Source organism: Hylobates moloch, unplaced genomic scaffold (genome assembly GCF_009828535.3).
Source record: "Hylobates moloch isolate HMO894 unplaced genomic scaffold, HMol_V3 SCAFFOLD_19, whole genome shotgun sequence".
NCBI classification, from domain to species: Eukaryota; Metazoa; Chordata; class Mammalia; order Primates; family Hylobatidae; genus Hylobates; species Hylobates moloch.
The window spans coordinates 25,224,233-25,246,967 of record NW_026652294.1 but is presented as its reverse complement, the minus strand read 5'-3'; the positions used below and the strand labels follow the sequence as shown (position 1 = coordinate 25,246,967).

The window sequence follows — 22,735 nt, the reverse complement described above, 5'->3', positions numbered from 1 at the left end:
GAACACATGCAGGGAAGGGCAGGGGGTCTCAGGCTGCCCACACTGTCCAGCTCTGGGACCTGCACAGAGCATGGGATGGGTGGGGCCCAGGTTCCACTCACCGGGAGGCTCTATACCATGCCTCTTAAGGAGGAAAAAAGGCACAAGAGGGGCTCCAGGCAGAAGCCAGGTATCCCCCCAGGACCTACAAGCGGAGATGGCCAGGACACAGTAGAGACCAGGGTCCCAGAGCCCAGACAGGCTCCCATGGGGCTGGGGACACTGACCAGGTCGGTCAGAATGAAAACAGCTTTGAACCTGGGCGTAGTGGCTCATGCCTGTAATCCCAGCACTTTGGGAGGCTGAGACGGGAGGATTGCTTGAGCCCAGGAGTTCCAGACCAACCTGGGCTACATAGTGAAATCCCTGTCTCTATTTTTAAAAAGAAATAAAATAATAAAATAAAATAAAATACAAAAGAAAGAAAGAAAATGGCTTTGAGTGAAACTTTGCTGCTGATACGGATGTGATGCAACTTCCCAGCAGCAGAGATAAACTCTGACAACGTGGAGAAACTACTTTTGAAGTCATACAGATCTGATGCCTGAGAAGGACACTCCAGGTAATGTGCAGGGAGCTCTCAGGAGTCCTGACGATATCTCTGCGAAGGCCTGCACAGCCTCCCACTCCTGCTGGGATCAAGGCCGGCGTCCTCCATGCAGCCTCCAGGGCCCCTCTCCAGCCTCATTTCCCGCTCTCCTGCTGCAATCTGCTCCAGCGCATCTGGCCTTCCCTCACTCCTTGAAGCCTCACTGCCGCCTGCCCTGAGCCTTGGCACCTGCTGCCGCTGTCCGACACTCTCTCCCCGGCCCATGTTTCCTTCACCCTTCAGACCTCAGCTCCCCAGCTGAGATCCTTGAGCCCAAACGCCAAATCTTCCAAGCTCTCCTGCCCCAAAGAGGACTATGTGTGCCTGTGTGACCGATGTCTGAGACCCCCTCTGGACCACCCATCTCAGGCGGGCAAGGAGCAGGGCCAGGCCGTGAGTCCTGCCGTGTATGGGAGGGGGTACAGGACAGAGAATGAGCAGGTCACTACCCAATCCCAGCCTTCAGAGAGCCCATTTCTGGGAACATCCCCTTCAACCCACACTAAAAATCTCAGCATTGTCCCATCTAGCATGTCTCCACACCTTGCTCTCGCTGAACTGAGGAGAAGCAAGATTCGGGCCCGCCCAGTTCATGTGGCCCCCACAGGGAACTCGCTGCTCCCTCCTGAAGGCTCTGAGCCCACGTCCGACCCCCTGACATCCCCTGGACCAGGCAGCGTGCCGTGGTGGCTCAGATGTCCCAGGACTGCGTGCTCCTTGAGGGGTCCTGCCTAAGTCAGCAGGGCCACCGAGAGGAACGGGGCATCTGACATAGAGACTGTGAAAGGTGGAGGACAGAGACACCATTTCAAGCCTTAGTGTCACCAAACACTTTCTCAGAGGCACCTCCAGTCTTTAACTGTCCCCGTGGGGTAGCTTTCATTCCTGACCCCGCCTAGAGGAGGACAGTGGGCCTGAGAGGGTGGGCGGCAGGCCCCAGGCAGGCAGCTGTGTGTGGTGGTGTGTCTGTGTCTGCAGATCCCGCCAGGATCTCCTGGCCACCTGATGATGGTGACAGTAGGCCAGGATCAGAGGCTCTGCACAGGCCAGGGAGCAGCTGCGTCTCACGGGGCAGGGGCCTGACTCAGAGCAGGTGCTTGCTCCAGATGAGGAACCTCTGTATCTGGGGGCTCCAGAGCTCACGGTCAGCGCTTGCTATCTGTCAGCATTCATGACCTGCTCGCCTTGACCTGGGACCCTGGACATGAAGCCCCCGCGGGCCACTGCACATCATGGCCCTCCGTCTGCTAGGGGCTGCTCACGTGGCCTAGAGGGGAGCAATTCCCAAACCTCAGTGGGCCCCAGAGTCACTGGGGGCATGTTTAAAGCAGAGGGGCCTGGGCCCGCATACTCCCATTTGGTAGGTCTTGCGGTGGCCAGGAACCCTCATTGCCAAGTGCCCTGGGACTTTCTGACATCCTGCATTGAGAAACAGGACTCCAGGGACTCCAAGAGAGAAGAAGAGGGCTGTGAGAGTCTCCTTGTTTTTCCTGAAAGGAAGCTGAGAGCAGACACCAGGAGCCGTGCCATCTCTGAGCTGTGTGACTTTGATGGTCTAAACTGTGCCGAGACTGAGGCAGGACCCCTCGAGGAGCCCACAGTCCCAGAACACCACAGTGGGTACAGCAAGCGCTGCCCAGTCCAGGGGGTGCTGGGGGGTCAGACATGGGCTCAGAATCTTCAGCAGGTCTGGGTCCACACAGGCTGGGTGAGCCTGGATCGGGCTTCTCTCCACTCCAGTTAGAGGAGAAGCAGCGCTCAGAGGCCAGGGTGGTATCTCTGTACCAGTGTTTTGTGGGAATCGAGCCCCCGCCCTCCCCACCTTGTGCATCACAGCAGAGCATCCAGCAGCTGCAATAAAACGTGCCCAAGGACGGAGACCTGTCCTACCTACCTCTGATGAGGGCCATCATCTTCACTGAGAGGGTCTAGAGCAAGGGGAGGAGCCTAGCTCTGGGGGCAAAATGCGCGGTGTTCAAGACTTTGGCACTTATTAGTGATCTCCGTGATCTTAGATCTGTGCCTCAGCTTCCCCATCTGTACAATGGGGATAATGATATAACCCACCTCACAGGGTCACTGAAGGGACTGAGGAGTAGAAGCATTCACAGTGGACCCCCGATATTCGCTACAATGATGACATTTATGAGCCCAAAGGATATGAAATATACAAAGAGGACTTCAGAAAGAGTCAGGTGCTGTGCAAATATTCAGTGAGTGAATTCAATTATTATTATTTTTTGAGACAGGGTCTCACTCTGTTGCCCAGGCTAGAGTGCAGTGGTGTGATCTTGGCTCACGGTAGCCTCAACCTCTTCAGACTCAGGCAATCCTCCCACCTCAGCCTCCTGCGTAGCTGGGACTATAAGCGTGTGCCACCATGCCTGGCTAATTATTTTATTTTATTATTCTATGAGATGGAGTTTCATTCTTGTAGCCCAGGCTGGAGTACAATGGTGCAACCTCGGCTCACTGCAACCTCTGCCTCACGGGTTCAAGCGATTCTCCTGCCTTAGCCTCCCAAGTAGCTGGGATTTCTGGCGTTTGGCATCACATCCAGCCAATTTTTGTATTTTTTAGTAGAGACAGGGTTTTGCCATGTTGGCCAGGCTGGTCTCGAACTCCTGACCTCAGGTGATCCACCCGCCATGGCCTCCCAAAGTGCCGAGATTATAGGCCTGAGCCACTGAGCCTGGCGGGGCCACTCTCTTCTAAGCAGAGGGAGAGGAAGCCCCGTGGACCCCGGTGAGACCTCAGGCAGCGCCGCCAGCTCTGGCTTCGGGTCGGCTGGCGGCTGAACTTGCATTGGCATTTCTCCCCCGTAAGCTCTTGCTGGCCTGGCCTCGTCACAGAAACCACAAAAAAGGGATGAACCGGGACCTCCCTTTGAACCAGAGTTTGGAAATAAGCAGAATGTTCCCTAATCGCCTTCCAGATCAGCTGCATCCCAAAACACAGTTTAAGGAAAATGTGTCTTGGCTGTTACCCATTACATCAGGCAGTGAGCGCAGGGGCCTGGGCCATTTGGCAGGGCCCACCCTGTAAGCCCAGGCTGCAGGCAGCTCTGGCTGGCCCAAAGGGAAGAAGCATATTAATTGTGTTTTGCATTTTCTTCTTTTTTTTTTCTTTGAGACGTCTCGCTCTGTCACCCAGGTTGGAATGCAGTGGTACGATCTCGGCTCACTGCAACATCCCAATCCTGGGTTCAAGCGATTCTCCTGCCTCAGCCTCCAGAGTAGCTGGGATTACAGGCTAGCCACACCCGGCTAATTTTTGTATTCTTAGGAGAGACGCGGTTTCGCCATGTTGGCCAGGCTGATCTCAAACTCCTGACCTCAAGTGATCTGCCCACTTTGGCCTTCCAAAGTGCTGGGATTACAGGCATGAGCCACTGCGCCCAGCCTGTTTTCTGTATTTTCTAATGCTTGGCATCTTGGGGCCTTGCTGACTCTGGAGAGACTGCACCTCCAGGGCGAGCTAATTCTAGAGATGGTAAACCACCCTCTGTGAGCACACCTTTCATATGTAAACCACTCAGAGCCTGAGCCCCAGAGGCCAGAGCCCCCAGCCACCCCTTTCCTTGGGCTCTCACGGGGCTCCTATACTCCCAGCCAATATCCTCACCCTAATCTCCCCTGGCCCTGGGGACATGCCACGCCACGCCACACCATACCATGCCACGCCACGTGGTGTGGAAGAAGAAGAGTCTTCTTACTGAGAAGACAGGACAGCTTCTGCACCCCAAAGCCCACTGAAATGGTTCCAACAAGCCAGGCCTAGGCCTGTTCACCCAGCCTTGCCCATTCCTTCAGAGAAAGCCACAGTAAGGGTGTTGGGGCCAGGTGCAGTGGCTCATACCTGTAGTCCCTGCACTTTGGGAAACCGAGGCAGGAGAACTGCTTGAGCCCAGGAGTTGGAGACCAGCCTGAGCAACATGGCAAGACCCCATCTCTACAAAAAAGTTAAAAAGTTAGGTGGGCAGGGTGACACATGCCTGTAGTCCCAGCTACTCAGGAGGCTAAGGCAGGAGGATCACTTGAACCTGGACGGTCAAGGCTGCCGTGAGCTGTGATCATATCACTGCACCCCAGCTTGGGTGACAGAGTGAGACTCTAACTCAAAACAAATATACATAAAATATAAAATAAAGGCATTGGCCTTGCTCCTTCTGCCTCTGCCTGACACTAGTGCTTTCCATGTGGCCTTCTGTGGCATGGTGTGGTGTGGCGTGGCTTGGCATGGTGTGGCGTGGCATGGTGTGGCGTGGTATGGTGTGGCATGGCATGGCATGGCCCTGAGTGGCCTTCTACACCTCCTTTCAGAACTATGAGTTTAACAAAATATCTTTTCAAGTCAGTCTTCTCTCAGTGTGTTGGCTTCACCACCTGAATAATAAAACTTATGTTTTAAGACTAGGGCAGAAACCCTTAAAGAAGGACTTGCTTTTCCCAATGGACTTTTCTAAACATGACCTTGAGCTAAGAACTTAGACTCCCAAATGCTCCCAGCATCTGATCAAGAGGCCAGATCTATCAGGCTCCTCATTGGCCTCCCCAAGACCAGCTTAGTGCCACGGAAGCTCAACTGTCTCAGGGCAGGGAGCAGAGGAACACCCCCGTACCGAGCTGGGTGTCTTCAGGGTGAACATCCGCCAGGGCGGGGGACATCGGTGAGTTGATGGCATTCTTGCCTTCTTCCTGCAGGTCACTCACTGTTGAGCAAAAGGAAAGAAAAACCAGGTTAGTAAACACGGAGTGCCGTGGCCTCACATGTTGGCTGTGGACGCAGAGAGAAATCAATTCCTGTTTTTTCAGCATTTAACAAACATTCCTAAAAGGGCTGTTGCCCAGAAAGAGTCGAAGGGAAAAATGCTGCGAACCAAGAATACGCTCTTCAGTTCCTCCCCAGCCCACATAGTTTCCAGGCCTCGCCAAGCTCTGCCAGTCTGCTTTCGCTGCCCTTTGAAACTCATAACTAAGATACCAAAGCTTCCAGATGCCTCCAGACGCTTCCAGATCTGACCAAGGCTGCTGAGGCAGACAAAGCATGGACCACAGCGATGGGGCATGAGAGAGTGGGGCTGCCCTCCCTCTGCCGGGGGGCTCTGTCCTAAACCATGGACTCAAGATGCTAACCCCCTCCAGTCATGCATACAGGTGAATCTGGAGTTGAAAGTGGGGTCACTGGTGATGGCCACATTCACAGGGAAAGAAATCTGATGGAACACACAGGTCAGGATGGCTGGAACATGCAACGGAATCTAATAAAGAGAGCTCCACGTCAGAGACACCATGAGCTCCCGTCTCAAGGGAGTGCTGAACAGTTACGGGATCTGGAATGCCCAGTGATTAGGGACAATCCCAGAACCACAAACGACCCCTCATCTCCCTACACCAGTGAGACCCTCCAGGCATTTCAGCCACATCCACCAGAGAGGAATACCCACCCACACAGACGCCAGGCACCAAAACCCTTGCTTCTGTAATGTCACGCTGTTTCCACAGTCACAGCCTCAGTCCCTGCTGCATGTGGGACTCCAGGTTCCGGCCCCAAGATGCGTCCATGGTGCCGGATGGAGGTAGGGCCCTGGCCGCTTTCATGGCACTGGTGGAGGGCCACTGGGGAGCAGTCCCTGATCACATGCTGCAAAAGTACCCAGGCCAATGTGCCCGGAGCTGTACCTCCTTCTCCATGAAACAGGTTCAGAAGTAAAATGGTATTTCCTCTTTTAACACCAGAATCACCTCGAACCTTGAACACCTCCAGCTCTGGACATCCAGCCTCCACAGTGGCAGGTGATGGAACAGCAAGGGAGTGTGGCATGATGGCTTTGGAGCAGCAGGCCAGTGGGGCCCCACCCGTGCTGGCCGTGAGACCCCAGGTACATCCCACTCACCTCTCTGCACCTGTTTCTCCATATGGCATTTATAGGTAATATTGTAACAATGCCAGGGCCTTTAGAAGGGCTGAATGTAACCATGAATGTCGAGTATCCAGCCCAGAGCATGGCATGTGCTGGGCTCTCGGGACACACCTGTGGACCCAGCTTTCAGGACGACACAACCTCCATCCTTCATAAGGCAATGCCAGCTCCTCTCATGTCAGCAAAGGCCCTGATACTCAGCTTCTTAAAAAGCGGACTCTCTTTTACTCCCATGTTCATAGCTGCACGACTCAAAATAGCCCAAAAGTAGAAATAACCCAGGCCGGGTGTGGTGGCTCACGCCTGTAATCCCAGCACTTTAGGAGGCTGAGGCAGGCGGATCACGAGGTCAAGAGATCGAGACCATCCTGGCCAACATGGTGAAACCTTGTCTGTACTAAAAATACAAAAATTAGCTGGGGGTGGTGACAGGTGCCTGTAGTCCCAGCTACTCAGGGGGCTGAGGTTCAAGCTTGAACCCGGGAGGCGGAGGTTGCAGTGAGCCCAGATCACACCACTGCACTCCAGCCTGGTGACAGAGTGAGACTCCATCTCAAAAAAAAAAAAGTGGAAATAACCCATGTTTCTCACATGGAATTTATAGGTAACACTGCAAAAATGCCAAGGTCTTTGGAAGGGCTAAATGTAACCAAACCACGAACGTCGAGTCCCTAGCCCAGAGCATGGCACATGATGGGACTCTCAGGACGCGACCGTGGACCCTACTTCCAGGACAACACAACCTCCCTCCCTCATAAGGACAATGGCAGCGGGGCCCCAGGATGCCAGTTACCCACTCCCCCCAAGGTAATATATTTGCATTTGAAACAGGCACCTTATCCTGGAGGACTGCCTGATGCAGGAGTATCAGATCCTAGGTACAGGTTGGGGTTAGGAAGTTTTTTGATTCGAGGGAGCCTTCGGGCACTGCTGCAGTCACTGAGTCTTGGCATTTGAGAACACCAGATGAATGAGTAAGCAAAACATAGTCCACGTATACAATAGAATATTATCCAGCCTTAAAAAGGAAGGACATTCGGACCAGGCTACAGCATGGGTGAGCCTTGAGAATGTTATGCTCCGTGAAATAAGCCAGACACAGAAAGTCAAACACTGTACAATTCCACCAATAGGAGGTCCCTCGAGTAGACAAATGCACAGAGGAGGAAGCAGTCTGGTGGCTGCCAGGGGCAGGGGGAAGTAGCAAATAGAGAGGTAGTGTTGAATGATGGCGGAGTTTCAGTTTGGAAAGATGAAAGAGTTCTGTGGGTGGGTGGTGGTGATGGCTGCACAATGAGAACATACTTAATACCAGTGAAATCTCTTCTTGAAAATGGCTAAGATGGTAAAGTTTATGTTATGTCTATTTTACAAAAATTGTTTTAAATAGCAAAAAAAAAAAAAAAAAAAGTAGGCCCTCTCCAGGTAACCCACATTCCAGCCGCAAGCCAGCCTGGCTGCTGACACACACTGTCCTCCACCCACAGCCAGCATCCTAAGGGAAGATCCAGGCACCACTCATCCTTGAATTTCCAAAATCCTTAGCGTAACTCTGCACCAGCAGTGGACAAATGTTAAATACCTTCACAGGGAAATTAGACAGACATAGAGTTTTGAGTCTCCCTCTGCCTCACCTCCCTAAAAATACTCCAGAAGATCCCCCACAGGTCACCCAGATCAGCTGAGAAAACAGGGACCAAATTTCAGCAAGTATTTGTACCACATAACTAGTTACAAAGAGAGTTGTAACCAGCAGAGAGTCTTAAAAGGCAGAAACGAAACAGGGAAAAGTGATTTTTCACAGAAATCCTTGGGAATATGATAGCCCTGGAGCACAGGGGGTCAGGGTGGACATTCCACGTCCTGGCTGCCATCACAGGAGGACACAACAGGTGTAGGGAGGTCCCGTCCAGCACAGCTGCCTGCAGTGCTCACACTGATGGCAGAGGAAGAACAAAAGACCCAGTTTCCCTAAGTGTGGAGGATCATACAGGTGGGCTACGCCCGTGAGTCCTCTTGACAAGGCCCGAGAGCTGGCACTGCACCCATGTGCCTGCGCCTGAGGGGTGGGGAGGGAGACCTCGGGGCAGGTGGTCAACGCTTCGAGGCAGCCCTGCTCACCTGATTTCAAAAACACAGAGAGGGAGGAGGACAGGAGCCGCATTTTGAAAGCCTAGAAATTGGGTCACATCAAAACAGATTTCAGCACCTCCCTTGAACATCAAAGATGACACTAAACAGGGCCAGGGATTTTGTGACCTTAATAAATGAGAAACGCACTCACGAACGCCGCCCACGGCCTGTTCAGCAGCGCCTTCTGAAGGGGCTGGTTATGCACGCTGGCCTGAGGGAAGCAAAGGCTTCGGGGACCAGGAGGAGGGGGGCACAGGCTGGCAGACCCCTCGGCTGGCAGGAGGAGCCCAGGCCTGTGGCCACAGAGCCCCAGTCCAAATCTCGCATTGCCACTTGCTGGTGTGTGGCCTCGGGGAAGTCCCCTCACCTCACTAAGCCTCAGTTTCCCCATCTGTAACATGGGGTGGTGGGAATACCGGCCTCACGGGAAATTCCTCACATTTCCTGAGGAATAAGGGGAATCGTGAGCACCCACACATGGCCCACAAACCACTCCCTGCAAGTGGGAGAGGCGGCTGTGAATGTACAGCCTCCAAGAGAGACACAAACTGGAGGAAGAGTGACCACAAGGCAGGCGAGGTCCCCCATTCCACAGAGAAGCATGGAGGGCTCCCTGGAGGAGGCAGCAATTGAACTGGCCTTGAAATATGACCAGGCTAAGGAAAGGGCCTTTGGGGCTCTGTGCAGAGTGCAGTGGAGACAAGCCAGAGCCAGCATGTCCAAAGCTGAACCCCATGAAGGTTTGAGGGACGCCCTTCTGGGCCTTGCTATATTTTGCAGTCTGGGTTCCCTTATGGACACAGCTCCTTTGCAGAGGAACTTGCAGCCTGGATCTGATCATCATCTTCAGAGGATCGGTGTGATTTTTAGAAGGATGGGCTCCTCTCACACCGTTGGCTTGCCCCCTCCCCCGACTCCCCCCACCGCCTGAACGGTGCCAGTTTAGTGGCTTTCAGTGAATCCCAAGAATGTTTTGGTTTTTAAAGTACCGGTCCACTTGCCAGAAAGACAAACCCTTCAAAGATGTGAAGTGCCGACTGTCTTCAGTCACAGAGAAAGATCTGCTGGCCCGGGTGTGCTGGCACAGGCACGCTGGCACAGGCATGCTGGCATGCATTCTCTCAGTGTCTGGAGGGTGTGGAGGGTGTGAGCTTCCAAGAGACTGGGGCTTGATTTCATGAGATGGGTGATTAAGGGAAAAAGACCGCCTTGTGCTTGTTTTCCTACGTGTCTGCATTGTTCTAAGATGAATGTCTCTGCCCACACGAAACCCAGCAGCCAGCCACGAGGGAGTCGATGCCAACTCGTTCCCACTGCAGCAGACTTCACCTGCAGCACCGCACTCTGTGGCCTGCATGGGGGGCCAGGTAGGAAGAGAGAGACAGGAGGGCATTTGATAGGATGAGGGCCCCTTGGCACACTGTCTCTGGAGATGGGCACTCCTCGCTCAGCCCGGGACAGCAGAGTGGGAAGTGCAGGCTGCAGTCACCAGATCTGAGTTTTCAAGAAAAGCTGGAAATGTGGGGTTTGGTGTAGAATCTCCCCATTTATAAATATGAGCCATTAATTCAAATTTTGTGGGCCAGCCAGAGGGCACACAACCTCGGATTACAGGACATACATGTCCAACCCATATTGCTGACTGTCCATGGGAAAGGGGGAGCGCACCACTAATATTTCCTGAGCACCTAGTATGTGCAGGGCGTTTTCCATGCCAGCCATTCACCTTGTCTCCTAACGAGTCTGAGGGAGGCCGAGCATGGTGGCTCAAACCTGTAATTCCAGCACTCTGGGAGGCCAAGTTGGGCAAATCACCCGAGGTCAGGACTTCGAGACCAGCCTGGCCAACATGATGAAACCCTGTCTCTACTAAAAATACAAATGTTAGTCAGGCGTGGCGGTGGGCACCTGCAATCCCAGCTACTTGGGCGGCTGAAGCATAAGAATTGCTTGAACCTGGGAGGTGGAGGTAGCAGTGAGCCAAGGTTGTGCCACTTCACTCCAGCCTGGGCAACAGAGCGAGACTCTGTCTGTCTCAAAAATAATAATAAATAAACAAGTCTGTGAGGGAGTGGCTGGTCCTGTGCTGTTAGATGTGAAGCCCCAGAGTCAGGACTAAAGCCAGTTCTACCTGATCTTGCACCTCACTGTGCCCTACTAAATCCTACCTATCTTCAACCTCATCTTACTGGCCGCCTCCTCCAAGAAGCCCTCTGGGGTGTTCCCCTCTCCCCAGCTCAAGCCACACAGCCATGTAACTATCTCCTTCCCGAACTTCCCTTCCTGCCAGTGCCAACCCAGTTCCTGCACATAGTAGGCTTTTTAATATATTCAAGGAGCAGCACAACAGAGGGCTTAGAACCCCAGAGCCAGGCTGCTGGTTTTGGATCCCAGCTTGACCACTGACAAGGTGTGTGATCTTGGGCAAGCTATTTGATGGCTCTGTGTGCCTCAGTTTCCGTCTGTAAAGTGGGGCCTAACCTACCTCAGAGAGATCACAAAGATTCAATGAGACACACACTCGGCACAGTCGCCGGGTGGCATGCAGCCACCCCTCGGGAAGCGTCAGCTTTGAGTAACTGTAATGGTGGAGTACGTGCGGCTTCCAAAGCCTCCACCCAAAGATTGGGCAAGGTTTAAAAAAAAGAAAAAGAAAAAACCACCATCGTTCCTGATTTGGAATGACAAGAACATGAAAGGAAAGAAAGAGAATCAAAAACTAAAAGCATGTCATAAAAAGCCTGCCATTTATACCTCAGGCCAAATGCGAAGGTTCCATCTTTGATTTTTTTTTTTAATCTTCTTTGTATGGTTGTATTTATTTATTTATGCCCAGGCTCTTTCCCAAAAAAGGATTTTCAGGCAGCTTTTTTTCCCCCTTTTGATATTATTAGGAAAACAACTTTGAAAGCAGGCTAGTTTAAAGAACAAGAAGAACAAGGTTCCCTTAATGGAGAGAAGAAATCTGAAAACACAAAGTCTGATCAGCTTCTTGCTCCACTAGGGGAACCAGGGCAGGACATGCGGGATGGCGAGCCACCTCTGCAATGATGGGCCCAAGAGCCTCACTGGGGGCTTGCCTGGAGGGTCTGGCCCAGACACAAAGGCCCAATCGAGGCTGAGCCACAGGCCCTGGGGGGCCACAGCAATGGCAACTCCATTTTCTGACACTTTTCTAAGCGTGTCATTTCAACACAGCAGAGATGCTTTACCACCTATGGGGACTTTTACACCATCCGTGCAATTCCTGGTTTTCACAGAGAACAAAAGATCAGGGCGAGAAATTTCAGAGGGCCCCGTCTGAACCAGGATCAAAGAGAAAACCCCAACAAAAACAGCCATTCTCCATCCCTGCACATCTAAAAGAACTTGAAAATGGCAGGAAAGCTGCCTCAATTTTAAACACTTAACCAGCCCTTTTCAAGCCCTACCCAGTTCTAGTTACAACGGATCCTTCTCAAAGAAACAGAGTGGTCTTCGGAGCTTGCGGGAGGATATAGGAGGAGAAAGAAAGGTGCGGCTCTGTGCCAACACACGCCACCAGCTCCTCTTCCCAGCTGGGGAGGGGGCATCGGGATCCTTCGCTTAGGCTTAAGCGGGAACCCAAAGACATCTCTGTTAAATGAGGTTTTCCAGGTCTCTGCCAGGAAATGATAGCTTTCTATGAATTTTCCAACTTCCATCTGTACTCAGAGGGGTGTGGTTTCTTTGTAGAAGCTGTAATTTATCAGAATAATTAAATTCATCAGGCACGAAGGTCTTCTTAACAGAGCAGTTCTTCTAAAAATAAGTCCAGTCATACTTCAGTGAAGATCTTGCAGCTCAGTGGAGTTAAAATAAGACCTGAGATCTAAATAAGAATAAAAACATCATCAGCCTCGGCAGCTGGGAGGAGATGCTGTTGGGCAGTCTTTTCTGACATCCAGAAAGAAGGTGATTGGAAGGAGCCGTGGATCATAATTCAAAGGGCTGAGCTATTGCTGGCACATCACACATGCAAAGGCCTTGAAATGGGAGGCCTGGCCCTCCCCAGGAGGTTACGAACTCCAAGCCCAATCTCCAGGGTTCTTGGGATTACAAACTGGAAGAATGACAAAGTGTCTTGCCTAGGGTAAAAGGCAGCAAAGGCTAACAGTGCCAGAGAGCAGCTGCTCCTCCTGGCCTGGATATGGGAAAAGAGGGAAAGGACTTCCAGTGATCCACGGAGCACAACGTACAAGAAAGCACTTCTTGACCTTTCAAGTGGCAGATGTAGTTTGTTTTTACTGAGAAATGGATGTGGGCCTTGTCATGCAGGATGCCGGCCCAGGGTAATCAGCTCGGTGTATTTATGTACATGTAACTCACTGTCATCTCTAAGCCATGGATGAGTTTCTGAACGGTGCTAACATGACTAGAGGAGTAAGAAAGCCCCGTGACTGTGGCCCAAACCGGAAGGATCGCTCAGCTTGAACATCTGATTTATGGGGCTGTTCTGCTGGGACACGAGGTTTCAGCCCATTTCTCAAGATGAAATCAGTTCAGAAGCTAAAAGAAATGTGTGAACATTTCAATAAGGTAAATCCAAAGAAGGTCAACAGGTGGCGCGGACTCCACATCAAGAGCTCACTGCTGAAGCCCTGTCCTATTCAGGTGGCAGTAAGCCTTGGGCATGACAGCCTGCTGATCTAACTAACACTGGCGGATGGATGCCAAAGGGCTGGGCACAGGGCTGGGCACGGGGCTGGGCAGGTCCTGCCCTTGCACTGTGGAGAGTCTGCATGTATCCTGGTCACTTCCACCCAGCAGCCAACCTCGCACCTAGCACAGAAGGCTCATGAAGGATTCAATGCACAATTAATTAAGTGCAATACATAGCATGGTGTTGAGATTTTTTTAAAAAGCAAAAGCAGGTTGGGCCAGGTGCAGTGGCTCACACCTATAATCCCAGCACTTTGGGAGGCTGAGGTGGGTGGATGGCTTGAGCTCAGGAGTTCGAGACCAGGCTGGGCAACAAGGCAAAACCCCATCTCTATACAAAATGCAAAAATTAGCCAGGAATGGTGTGAATCTGTAGTCCCAGCTACCCAGGAGGCTGGGAAGAAAGTTTGAAGCCAAGAAGTGGAGGTTGCAGTGAGCCAAGATCATGCCACTGCACTCCAGCCTGGGTGACAAAGCCAGATCCTATCCCAAAAAATTAAAAAAAAAAAAAAACCATGTTGCAGAACAATTCAGCAAAGGCTGGGGGTGGTGGTGTACATCTGTGGTCCCAGCTACTTGGAGCTGGGGTGGGAGTATCACTCAAGCCCAGGGGTTCAAGTCCAGCCTGGGCAACATGGTAAGACACTTTAAAATAAATAGGGCATGACGTTTATGTAAAAAATACAACTAGAAAACTCAGCACTATGTATTTCTATGTGTACGTATCAAAATTCACAGAAAAAGGAATGAAAGGGCACACTCCAGAATGACAAGAGCAGCATTACTGATGCAAGGGTCCAGTGGCTGAAGGTAAGGAGGAGCCAGAGGGAGGCTTTGCCACCAGACTGTGTTCTTGTGCTCCTTTTGAAATAAAAATAAAGCTACAAGAATGGAAAACAAACAGATGTCCTGGCAGGGTTATGCACAGGGTGCAGTGGGGGCCCTAAAGGAAACGAAGTGGCAGCCAATTCTACAGGGAAGGATGCACACTGGGTTCAACCACAGAAATGGCTCCGAGACCCAGAAGGAGCCTCGGGCCTCTCCCAGCAGCACTGGCTGCCTCAGGGGACACAGTGAGCTACCCTGAAGGAGGGAGGAAGCTGGGGAGGGAAAGCCCAGCACGGTCCCACCCCCACAGATGACTGCGGAATAATAACATGACTCTGAGACTATGGGTGACAGCAAAGGCCCTGGCATGAGTGTCTGTGCCAAGAACACAGAGGAAAGAACCAAGATGCCAGACCTGGGAGTACCCTTGACAGGCTCACATCTCGTGCCCTATTCTTGGGTTGGCCAGTGGGGCTCCCTCACCAGGATGGCCATCTTGGCCCCTGCAAGCCCTACCCTAAACTCTTCCCACCCCAGCCCAGCCTCTCCCCTTCTGGAGGTGACTGTTCTAGACACCATTGCTTTTCTTCTCCAGCATCCATTGATCCTTTCAGGCAAACAAGACTCAGCCTCCCTCGGAGACAGCCACCCCTCCTGCCACCATGCTCGGGCCTTGTAGTTCAGCTCTGGGGTGGAGCAGGCATCCCAGGACAAAGCCAGTTGGCACACTGGCCTCCCAGGAACACAGTCAGGGATGGGCATGGCCCAGTTAGAGCTAATGAGCTGCACTGAGACTTTACCAGGAACAGAGAATGAGACAGGCACTCCTTCCCACTGGCCTTGACCCAGAAAGGATGGAGGTTGAAGCCATCCCATCATCTTACCACTATACAGAGCCTGAAGATGAAGGCACCAGATCGAAAGAGCTCAGGGAAGGGGAGAACAGAATGTAGGATCTAGCAACACCTTCTATGTGCTGGATCAAGCCTTACCTGAGGCCATCCAACCCCATGGACCATTCTGTCAAACGTACCAGTGAATTCTGTTTTGCTTTTAAGCCATTTTGAGTTGGGTTTTCTGTCCTTTGCAAACCAAGAGAGTCCTGTCTGATGGAGAAATCCTTCCAATACACAAAGCTGGCGTTGGTCACTCCCTGCTGCAGTGCACCCCATGGCTCCCCCCAGCTCCAGGGTAAAATGTAAACCCTTCATAGTGGCACCCAATGACTCTTCATGAGCAGACCCCTCCTCTCATGAATCCAGCTGCAGCTCCCATGCTTCCACACTCATCGTCTGATGAGGCCATTCCAGGACACTTCTGTAGGTCATATCTCTGCCCCTCTGCCTCGACTGTCCCCACAACCTGAAACGCCCTTCACTTTAGATCAGCTAGCTCCACCCACTTCCCACCTGTCTGGAAAGCACACTCTGCACATCCTCTATCCCTGGGTGCAGTTCGGGCCCCTCCTCTGGGTTCCCACAGCTCCCTATGCACGTGACAATGACAAACCCTATTCCCCGATCATGTGATTGTGGGCTGTGCTCACCTCCCTGCACCCCCCTGACCCCGCAAGGAGTGCACAGGGGCCAGGTCCCATTCATGACCATGGCCTCGCATCCTGCATAAAGCCCAGCACATGGATAACTGCTCTGTGAATATCTGTGGAATGAATGAATGAATGAACATAAATGCTAAGCTTATGTAGGCCAAATGGAGCTACAAAGATAATTTCTACAAGAGAAAGTCAGGGAACTGAAATGGATGGCTCTCACACAGCATCCCACCTCCAGCCATTTAATTGGGTGGAAAAAGAGGGTTTCCATTAAGGTTTCCATTAGCCTGGCAGTCGTGGGTCACCAGGAACCCAATTACTCTGATGTGGCCACGCAGAGGATGACACGCTCAGGAGGAAGGAGTCCGCTCCGCAATTAGGGACTTGCTAGTACAAGCAGCCCCGGAGCCAACATCCGCCCAACCTCACCTCCTGGGGTGTGCATTCCGACCAGCCACCTGCTGCAGGCATCTGAAATACAGACCACCGAGATGGAAGGAGCCCATCTGGCTCAGGGAAACTGGGTCTTCTGAATACGAAAAGTTGCTTACGTAGAAATGTAAAAAAAAGCTCCGAAGCCCATGTTAAACAGATGATTTCCTTGGCCCAGAAACACGGTCTTTTCTTCCCCTTTGTCCCTGGGTTGATCAGGAAAATGTTAGAACCACAGAAAAATGAATCCTCTGTGGGAAGGAGAACAGGAAGAAAGACTTCTAGGTGCACGGTAAAATGTCAGGTTGGCCGTCTAACCCACCCTGGCGAGAAACTGGGGCATGGAGGGGCCGGTGAGCTTCTTGTCTACAAAGGAGGACACATTCTTTAGAGACAACGATGATCTGATTGGTTTCTCAGACTGAAAGCCACGTGAGTCAGTTTTTTTGTTTTTGTTTTTGTTTTTTTGAGACGGAGTCTTTCTCTGTCGCCCAGGCTGGAGTGCAGTGGCTCAATCTTGGCTCACTGCAACCTCCACCTCCCGGATTCAAGCGATCCTCCTGCCTCAGCCTCCTGAGTAGCTGGGATTACAAGCGTGCACCACCAAACCCAGCTAATTTTTGTATTTTTAGTAGAGACGAGGTTTCAGTATGTTGGCCAGGAGGATCTCGAACTCCTAATTTCAAGTGATCCACCTGCCTCGGCCTCCCAAAGTGCTGGGATTACAGGCACAGGCCACTGCACCCGGCCAACTTCTTTAATTCCTCCCTTCAATTGCCACCCTTCCGGAGCACTGGAACCTACCGCCCAATGCCCCCACCTTGCGGTGAACAGTGGGATACACATCTCCAAAGCCAGCCTCCCCCGTCCCAAAGAAGAGCTACCCCATTTGCCTCCCATTTTCTCGGCCCCTCACCCTCAGCTCCAGTGCCCAGCGGCCACTGCCTCCTGATCACTCTCATCCTAATTCCTTAGCAAGTCCTTCAACGCAAGCCTCTGCCTCTGTGATTTTCAGAGGCTGCGTTTGTCACATTTCTCCAACCCATCACGCTGGCTTTCAGGGGGTACTTCCAAATGATTTCAGTCACTGGTCATGAAATCTGTCATTAATTAATAATAAGGAGAAAAGCGCCTCGAGGCAGCAGAAGGTGGGGGCGGAGTGTGAAACCCAAAAGAAACAATTCTCAGAAGAGGATGCCGACCTTTCCCCTGGCGTGTGTCACCGTCACCGCCCCTCCGAGCCCAGCCACTTGCCGGCAAGCTGCACAGCGAGCCCCACCGAGGCGGGGGGCAATGGAACCCGCTGCTCACTTCCAGCAACAGACGAGCCCCATGAGACTGCCAGGCTCTTAGAGAAATGCACTTCATAAAGGAAAGCAGAAACGGCCGTGCAGAAGCTAAGTCTGGAAAAGCACGTTCGCTGGTTCCCGAGTTGTGAAACTCGTATTAATTAATCTGACTGGTAACGTCCCAATGTATCCAGGGAAGTCCAAAGCGTTGTCTGCTGAGAAAATAAGAAGATTAAATCATTAAGTCATTAGAAAAAAAAAAAAAAAAAAAAGGCTCTACTGTGCACCTGCCGTAGAAACGGGGACGTGGGAAAGGCCAGAAGGACGGCGCCCTCTAGCGGCTGTCTCCCCTGCAGAAGCGACACAGATGCCGCCATGAAAGCTTCCCCCAACAGGAGGACCCGGCATGCATCGCAGACAGGCCCCTTCCAAAAGCAGGTGGCTTTGGGGAGTGCTGGAAGCCACTGGCCTCTGGTGCTGGCAGCTCAGTTCCCACCTGAGATACTCAAAGAACCACCATGGCACTGCCTTGGGCCCCACCGGGCACAGACAGCTCTACCCATCAGGAACAGATGCAATGCCCACGGCAGCAAAGGAGAAAGGCCTTGACGGCCCACAGCGGTCCCCACACCCCTGCTGGAGAGTGCACCTTTGGAGGAACAGCCCCAAACGAGGGATGGAGGGATGACGGCAGGTGGAGAGTCTCTCTGTGACCGCACAAAGCAGGTCAGGTTCCCCACTCCTCACACCCATTTCCATTCCTCTCCTTTCGAGGCATTATCGGTCTAAGGCACATCTGTGCATCTGTGCTACAGGATTTGCGTCTACAGTGCTCTGAAAGGACAGATGCGTGGCCTGCTCTGTCTCCCGCTCTCCCAACATGAGACCTGGACTGAGGCAGGTGCTCAGTGAACACTCGGTGAATTCATGAACAAATGAATCAGGGTTTCGGGACTCTACCATTCTCTCTACTGCAGTGTCTCCCATAAAAACTCAAAGGATGTACTTTCTACTCCATCTGTCACTCTCTCTATGGAAGGCTGGATCGTGGTCCCTGCAAAGATGTCCACATCAAGTCCCAGGAACCTGTGACTTTACGTGGCAAGAGGGGGACTTTGCAGATGTGATTAGGTAAGGACCCTGGGGTGGGAGATTAGCCTGGATTATGCAGGGGGCCCAATGTGATTAACAGGGTCCTTACAAGAGGAAGCAGGAGGGCCAGAGCCAGAGGAGGTGTGGCGAGGGAGACAGAGAAAGATCAGGAAATGGCTTTGAAGACAGAGGAGGAGGCCAGGCACTAAGGAATGCAGGTGCCTCTGCAAGTTGGAAAAGGCAAGGAACGGGATTCTCCCCTGGAGCCTCCGGAAGGAACCAGCCCTGCTGCCACCTTGACGTTAGGACTCCTGACCTCCAGAACTGTAAAATAATAGATTTGTGTTGGTTTAAGCCACTGGGTTTGTGGTATTTTGTCACAGCAGCCCTAAGTAAATTAACAGCCTCAAGAGAGCCCCAGCAACTCCACGTAATTTCAAAAGGCCTGGAACATTCTTTGCAGCAGTTTTACCGAGCCCTGCTCCACACCGGGTGCCCCATGGCACAAGGGTTACTGAAACTGACACGGCTTTGTTCACACAAGCAGAATGAATATTAAACAAGCACAGAAGACGCATCTGACCAACACTGTGGATAAAATCACAACTGGCCCCAAGGCTGCCGCAGGCCATTCTCCTGTGACACCAAGGTCTGAGGAGGTTGGCTCCTTATTAGCAAATCTGGAACAATGTTTTTTCTTTAAGAAGGACTCTTGCTCTGTCCCCCAGGCTGGAGTGCAGTGGCACAATCTCGGCTCACTTCAACTCCACCACATCCTGGGTTCAAGCGATCTTCCTGCCTCAGCCTCCCAAGTAGCTGGGATTACAGGCGTCCACCACCATGCCTGGCTAATTTTTGTGTCTTTAGTAGAGATGGGGTTTCACCATGTTGGCCAGGCTGGTCTCGAACTCCTGACCTCAAGTGATCCACCCACCTCGGCCTCCCAAAGTGCAATGTATTGTTTTCAGTGTGCAAAAACAACTGGATGGCCTCACAGTCAGCAAGACCTGAAGTCAGTTCTCCACCGGTGGCTTCTCAGAATGGCTTAGCACAGCAGCCGCTGGCTAAAGGGCTGAGTGTGGGGTCAGATCCCCTCACCCTCTGTCCTCCTCAGCCTGGGGATTTAATGGGTTCATAGGAAGTAGCCAGGGATGTGCTAATTGCTTGACATTTTCGGACACAGCTGTGTCCCACAAACCTTGCTGCTCCTTGAGCCTGTGTCTCCTCTTTGTCCCCAAGAACATGTGACACAGATGGCTTCTCAATCCTGCTACTGTCCCTCCAAGTACTGGCCTACCAGGTTCTCAGGCAGCAGCCTGGGCATTTTCAAATGCAAGCATGGTGCACTAGCTCTTCTGCATGGACGTCATTCAAGTCACTAAAAACAGTAAATATCAGCCCAGATGTCAGCACCATCAGCCTCCTGGACCAAGCACACCCATCTATGGCGGACCAAGCACCAGGAGCACACCAGCAGGCTGGCAAAGAAGAGGACACACATCGCAGAAATCGTGGGTGCTTGGTGAATTCATGAACGACTGAATCAGGGTTTGAGGACTCTACCATTCTCTCTACTGCAGTGTCTCTTGTAAAAACTCACAGGGGCCAGGCACGGTGGCTCATGCCTGTTATCCCAGCACTTTGGGAGGCCGAGGCGGGTGGATCACCTTAGGTCAAGAGTTTGAGACCAGCCTGGCCAACATGGTAAAATCTCGTCTCTATTAAAAATACAAAAAAAATTAGCTGGACTTGGTGGTCTGTGCCTGTAATCCTAGTTACTCGGGAGGCTGAGGCAGGAGAATCGCTTGAACCCGGGAGTCAGAGGCCACAGTGAGCTGAGATCTCACCATTGCACTCCAGCCTGGGTGACAGAGTGAGACTCCGTCTTAAATAAATAAATACTCAAAGGACCTATGTTCTACTCCATCTGTCACTGCCTCTATGGAAGGCTAGATCATGGTGCCTGCAACGAAGTTCACATCAAGTCCCAGGAACCTGTGACTTTACGTGGCAAGAGGGGTACTTTGTAGATGTGATTAGGTAAGGACCTTGGGGTGGGAGATTAGCCTGGTTATTCAGGGGGCCCGATGTGATTGACAGGGTCCTTACAAGAGGAAGCAGGAGGGCCAGAGCCTTTTACTAGGTCCAGATACCTCCCTTATCACTTCCCCCATGCCTGCTCTGACATGGTAACCCTGGCCAGGAAAAAGTCAGGATGGTGGCAGAGAAGAGGGGAACTCAGTCCATGCTGTGGATTTAATTGCGTCCCCCCGAAAAAGACATGCTGGAGTTAGGCAGGTCCGGGTCTAACCACTCATCTGGGTGTGTGACCTTGGGAAAGTTCACATCTCCAAGCGCCAGTTCCAACATCAGTAAAAACAGTGACATAACCTTAAGTGAGGACTTCTCTGGAAGAGGCAGAGACAGACACACTGTGTCCAGCTAGTTCAACGCAGTAGCTTGCCTGAGCTAAGGATGCAAACAGAGCTCACAGGACATGTGACAAGGACCCACGCTGTAAGCTTGGGGCTCCAAATTCAGGCTCCTTCCATCACATGGCTCTGCAAACGGCCCCCCGTCCTCAAGGGACCTGGTGTCTCTATCATGTCACCAAGCCCGACTGTTTCCCTAGCTGTAAAGAGTAACTATCCTCCAGCACTTCAGGAGGCCGAGGTGGGCGGATCACTTGAGGTCAGGAGCTTGAAACCAGCCTGGCCAACATGGTGAAAACCCGTCTCAACTAAAAATATAAAAATTAGCCAAGTGTCGTGGTGGGCGCCTGTAATACCAGCTACTCGGGAGGCTGAGGCAGGAGAATCGCTAGAACCATTGCACACCAGCCTGGATGACAGAACGAGACAGTGTCTCAAAAGAAAAAAAAAGAGTAACTACACCCCTCCAATATCATCTCTAAGGTTTAAAGTCACATGTGGGCGATAACGTGTGGTTCCCCAGTCCCCTGCAGAGCTTCACACCTCCCCGGCACCCACCTGGTGACTCCCCGTCACATCCTGGCCAGGACTCGTGAGCCGACTTCACCCTTCTCCGTGTCACCCGGCGGTATGGAAGAAGACAGGTCTGGGGACCTGGAAGACCTCACCGTGTGCTGTGTATTGCATTGTGTCTCCCCTAAAAGGCGTGCTGGAGTCCTAGCCCCCGACACCTGTGACTGTGGCCTTATTTGGAAGCAGGGTCTTTGCAGATGTAATCAAGTTTCAGATGAGGTCATTAGGGTGGGCCTAATCCAATGACGGGAGTCCTTACAAGAAGAGGCAAGGACAGAGACACAGATGGAGAAGGAGACCCACGTGAAGAGGGGGGCAGAGGCTGGGGCAATGTGGCCCACGGCAGGGAACACCAGGGCCACCACAGCCTGGAAGAGGCCAAGCGGGATCCTCCCAGACCCTGGAGGGAGCACGGCCCAGCTGACACCTTGATCTTGGACTTCCAGCCTCCAAAACTGTGACAGACTATGTTTCTGTTCTTCAAGCCACCCAGTTTGTGGTGCTTTGTTACAGTGGCCCCAGGACACTAGCACAACCCATGCCGCCCCAGGGCAGGCCTGTCGCACCTGCTGCTTGGCCCTGGGCAGGCACAGGACCCATACTCAAGAGTGTCAACCAAAGGGGGACCCAGGCCACACAGCTTGTGGTGTTCTGATCATAATTCACTTCTAGCCAAGCTGGTCTCAGACAGGATGTGCCCAACATTCTGGCACGCACCTCAGTGAGCCACATACTGAGGGCTGGGGAGGGGGCATAGGAGCCAGCCCCAGCCCCCAGCCTGTGGGCACTCTCCCTAGGGTGCAGGGGAGTTGGGGCAGGCCACCTCCTCCGTGGGACACAGCAGCATGCTTCTGGCCCTCAGCATCTCACCTGAGAAAGGGGCAGGCACCTTGGCTCATCTATCTCACGGTGGGCCGATGCCCCATGAATCTAGAGGAGGGTGCACAGAGACCCAGGACCCAGGCACGCCTATGAACAACTCATGCTCCCTGCACCATGAGGCATACACTGCTCCTGCCATTGCCCTTCAAAACATACCCCACACACAGCTGCACGTGGTCTTGAAGAACTGTGCATTTGTGGAAAAACTTCCTGCTGTGTTGAGGCTGGGCTCTGTATCTTACCAGAACCCCTGGACTGCACCCTCCGGAGGGAAGAGCCTGTCTCTAGGCC

The 22,735-nt window shown here is 52.4% G+C and overlaps 1 protein-coding gene across 2 annotated transcripts in view; it reads right to left on the bottom strand.

The window, feature by feature from the left end:
- The window catches only part of PARVB (parvin beta), a 139,337-nt gene that overhangs the window by 68,351 nt on the left and 48,251 nt on the right, over positions 1-22,735 (bottom strand). For both annotated transcript variants that reach the window (XM_058431119.1, XM_032139637.3), the window contains exon 2: positions 5,250-5,339. In XM_058431119.1, coding sequence (XP_058287102.1) covers positions 5,250-5,295 — 46 coding nt within the window. In that variant the 5' untranslated portion in view covers positions 5,296-5,339. The remainder of the gene's footprint in view (positions 1-5,249; positions 5,340-22,735) is intronic.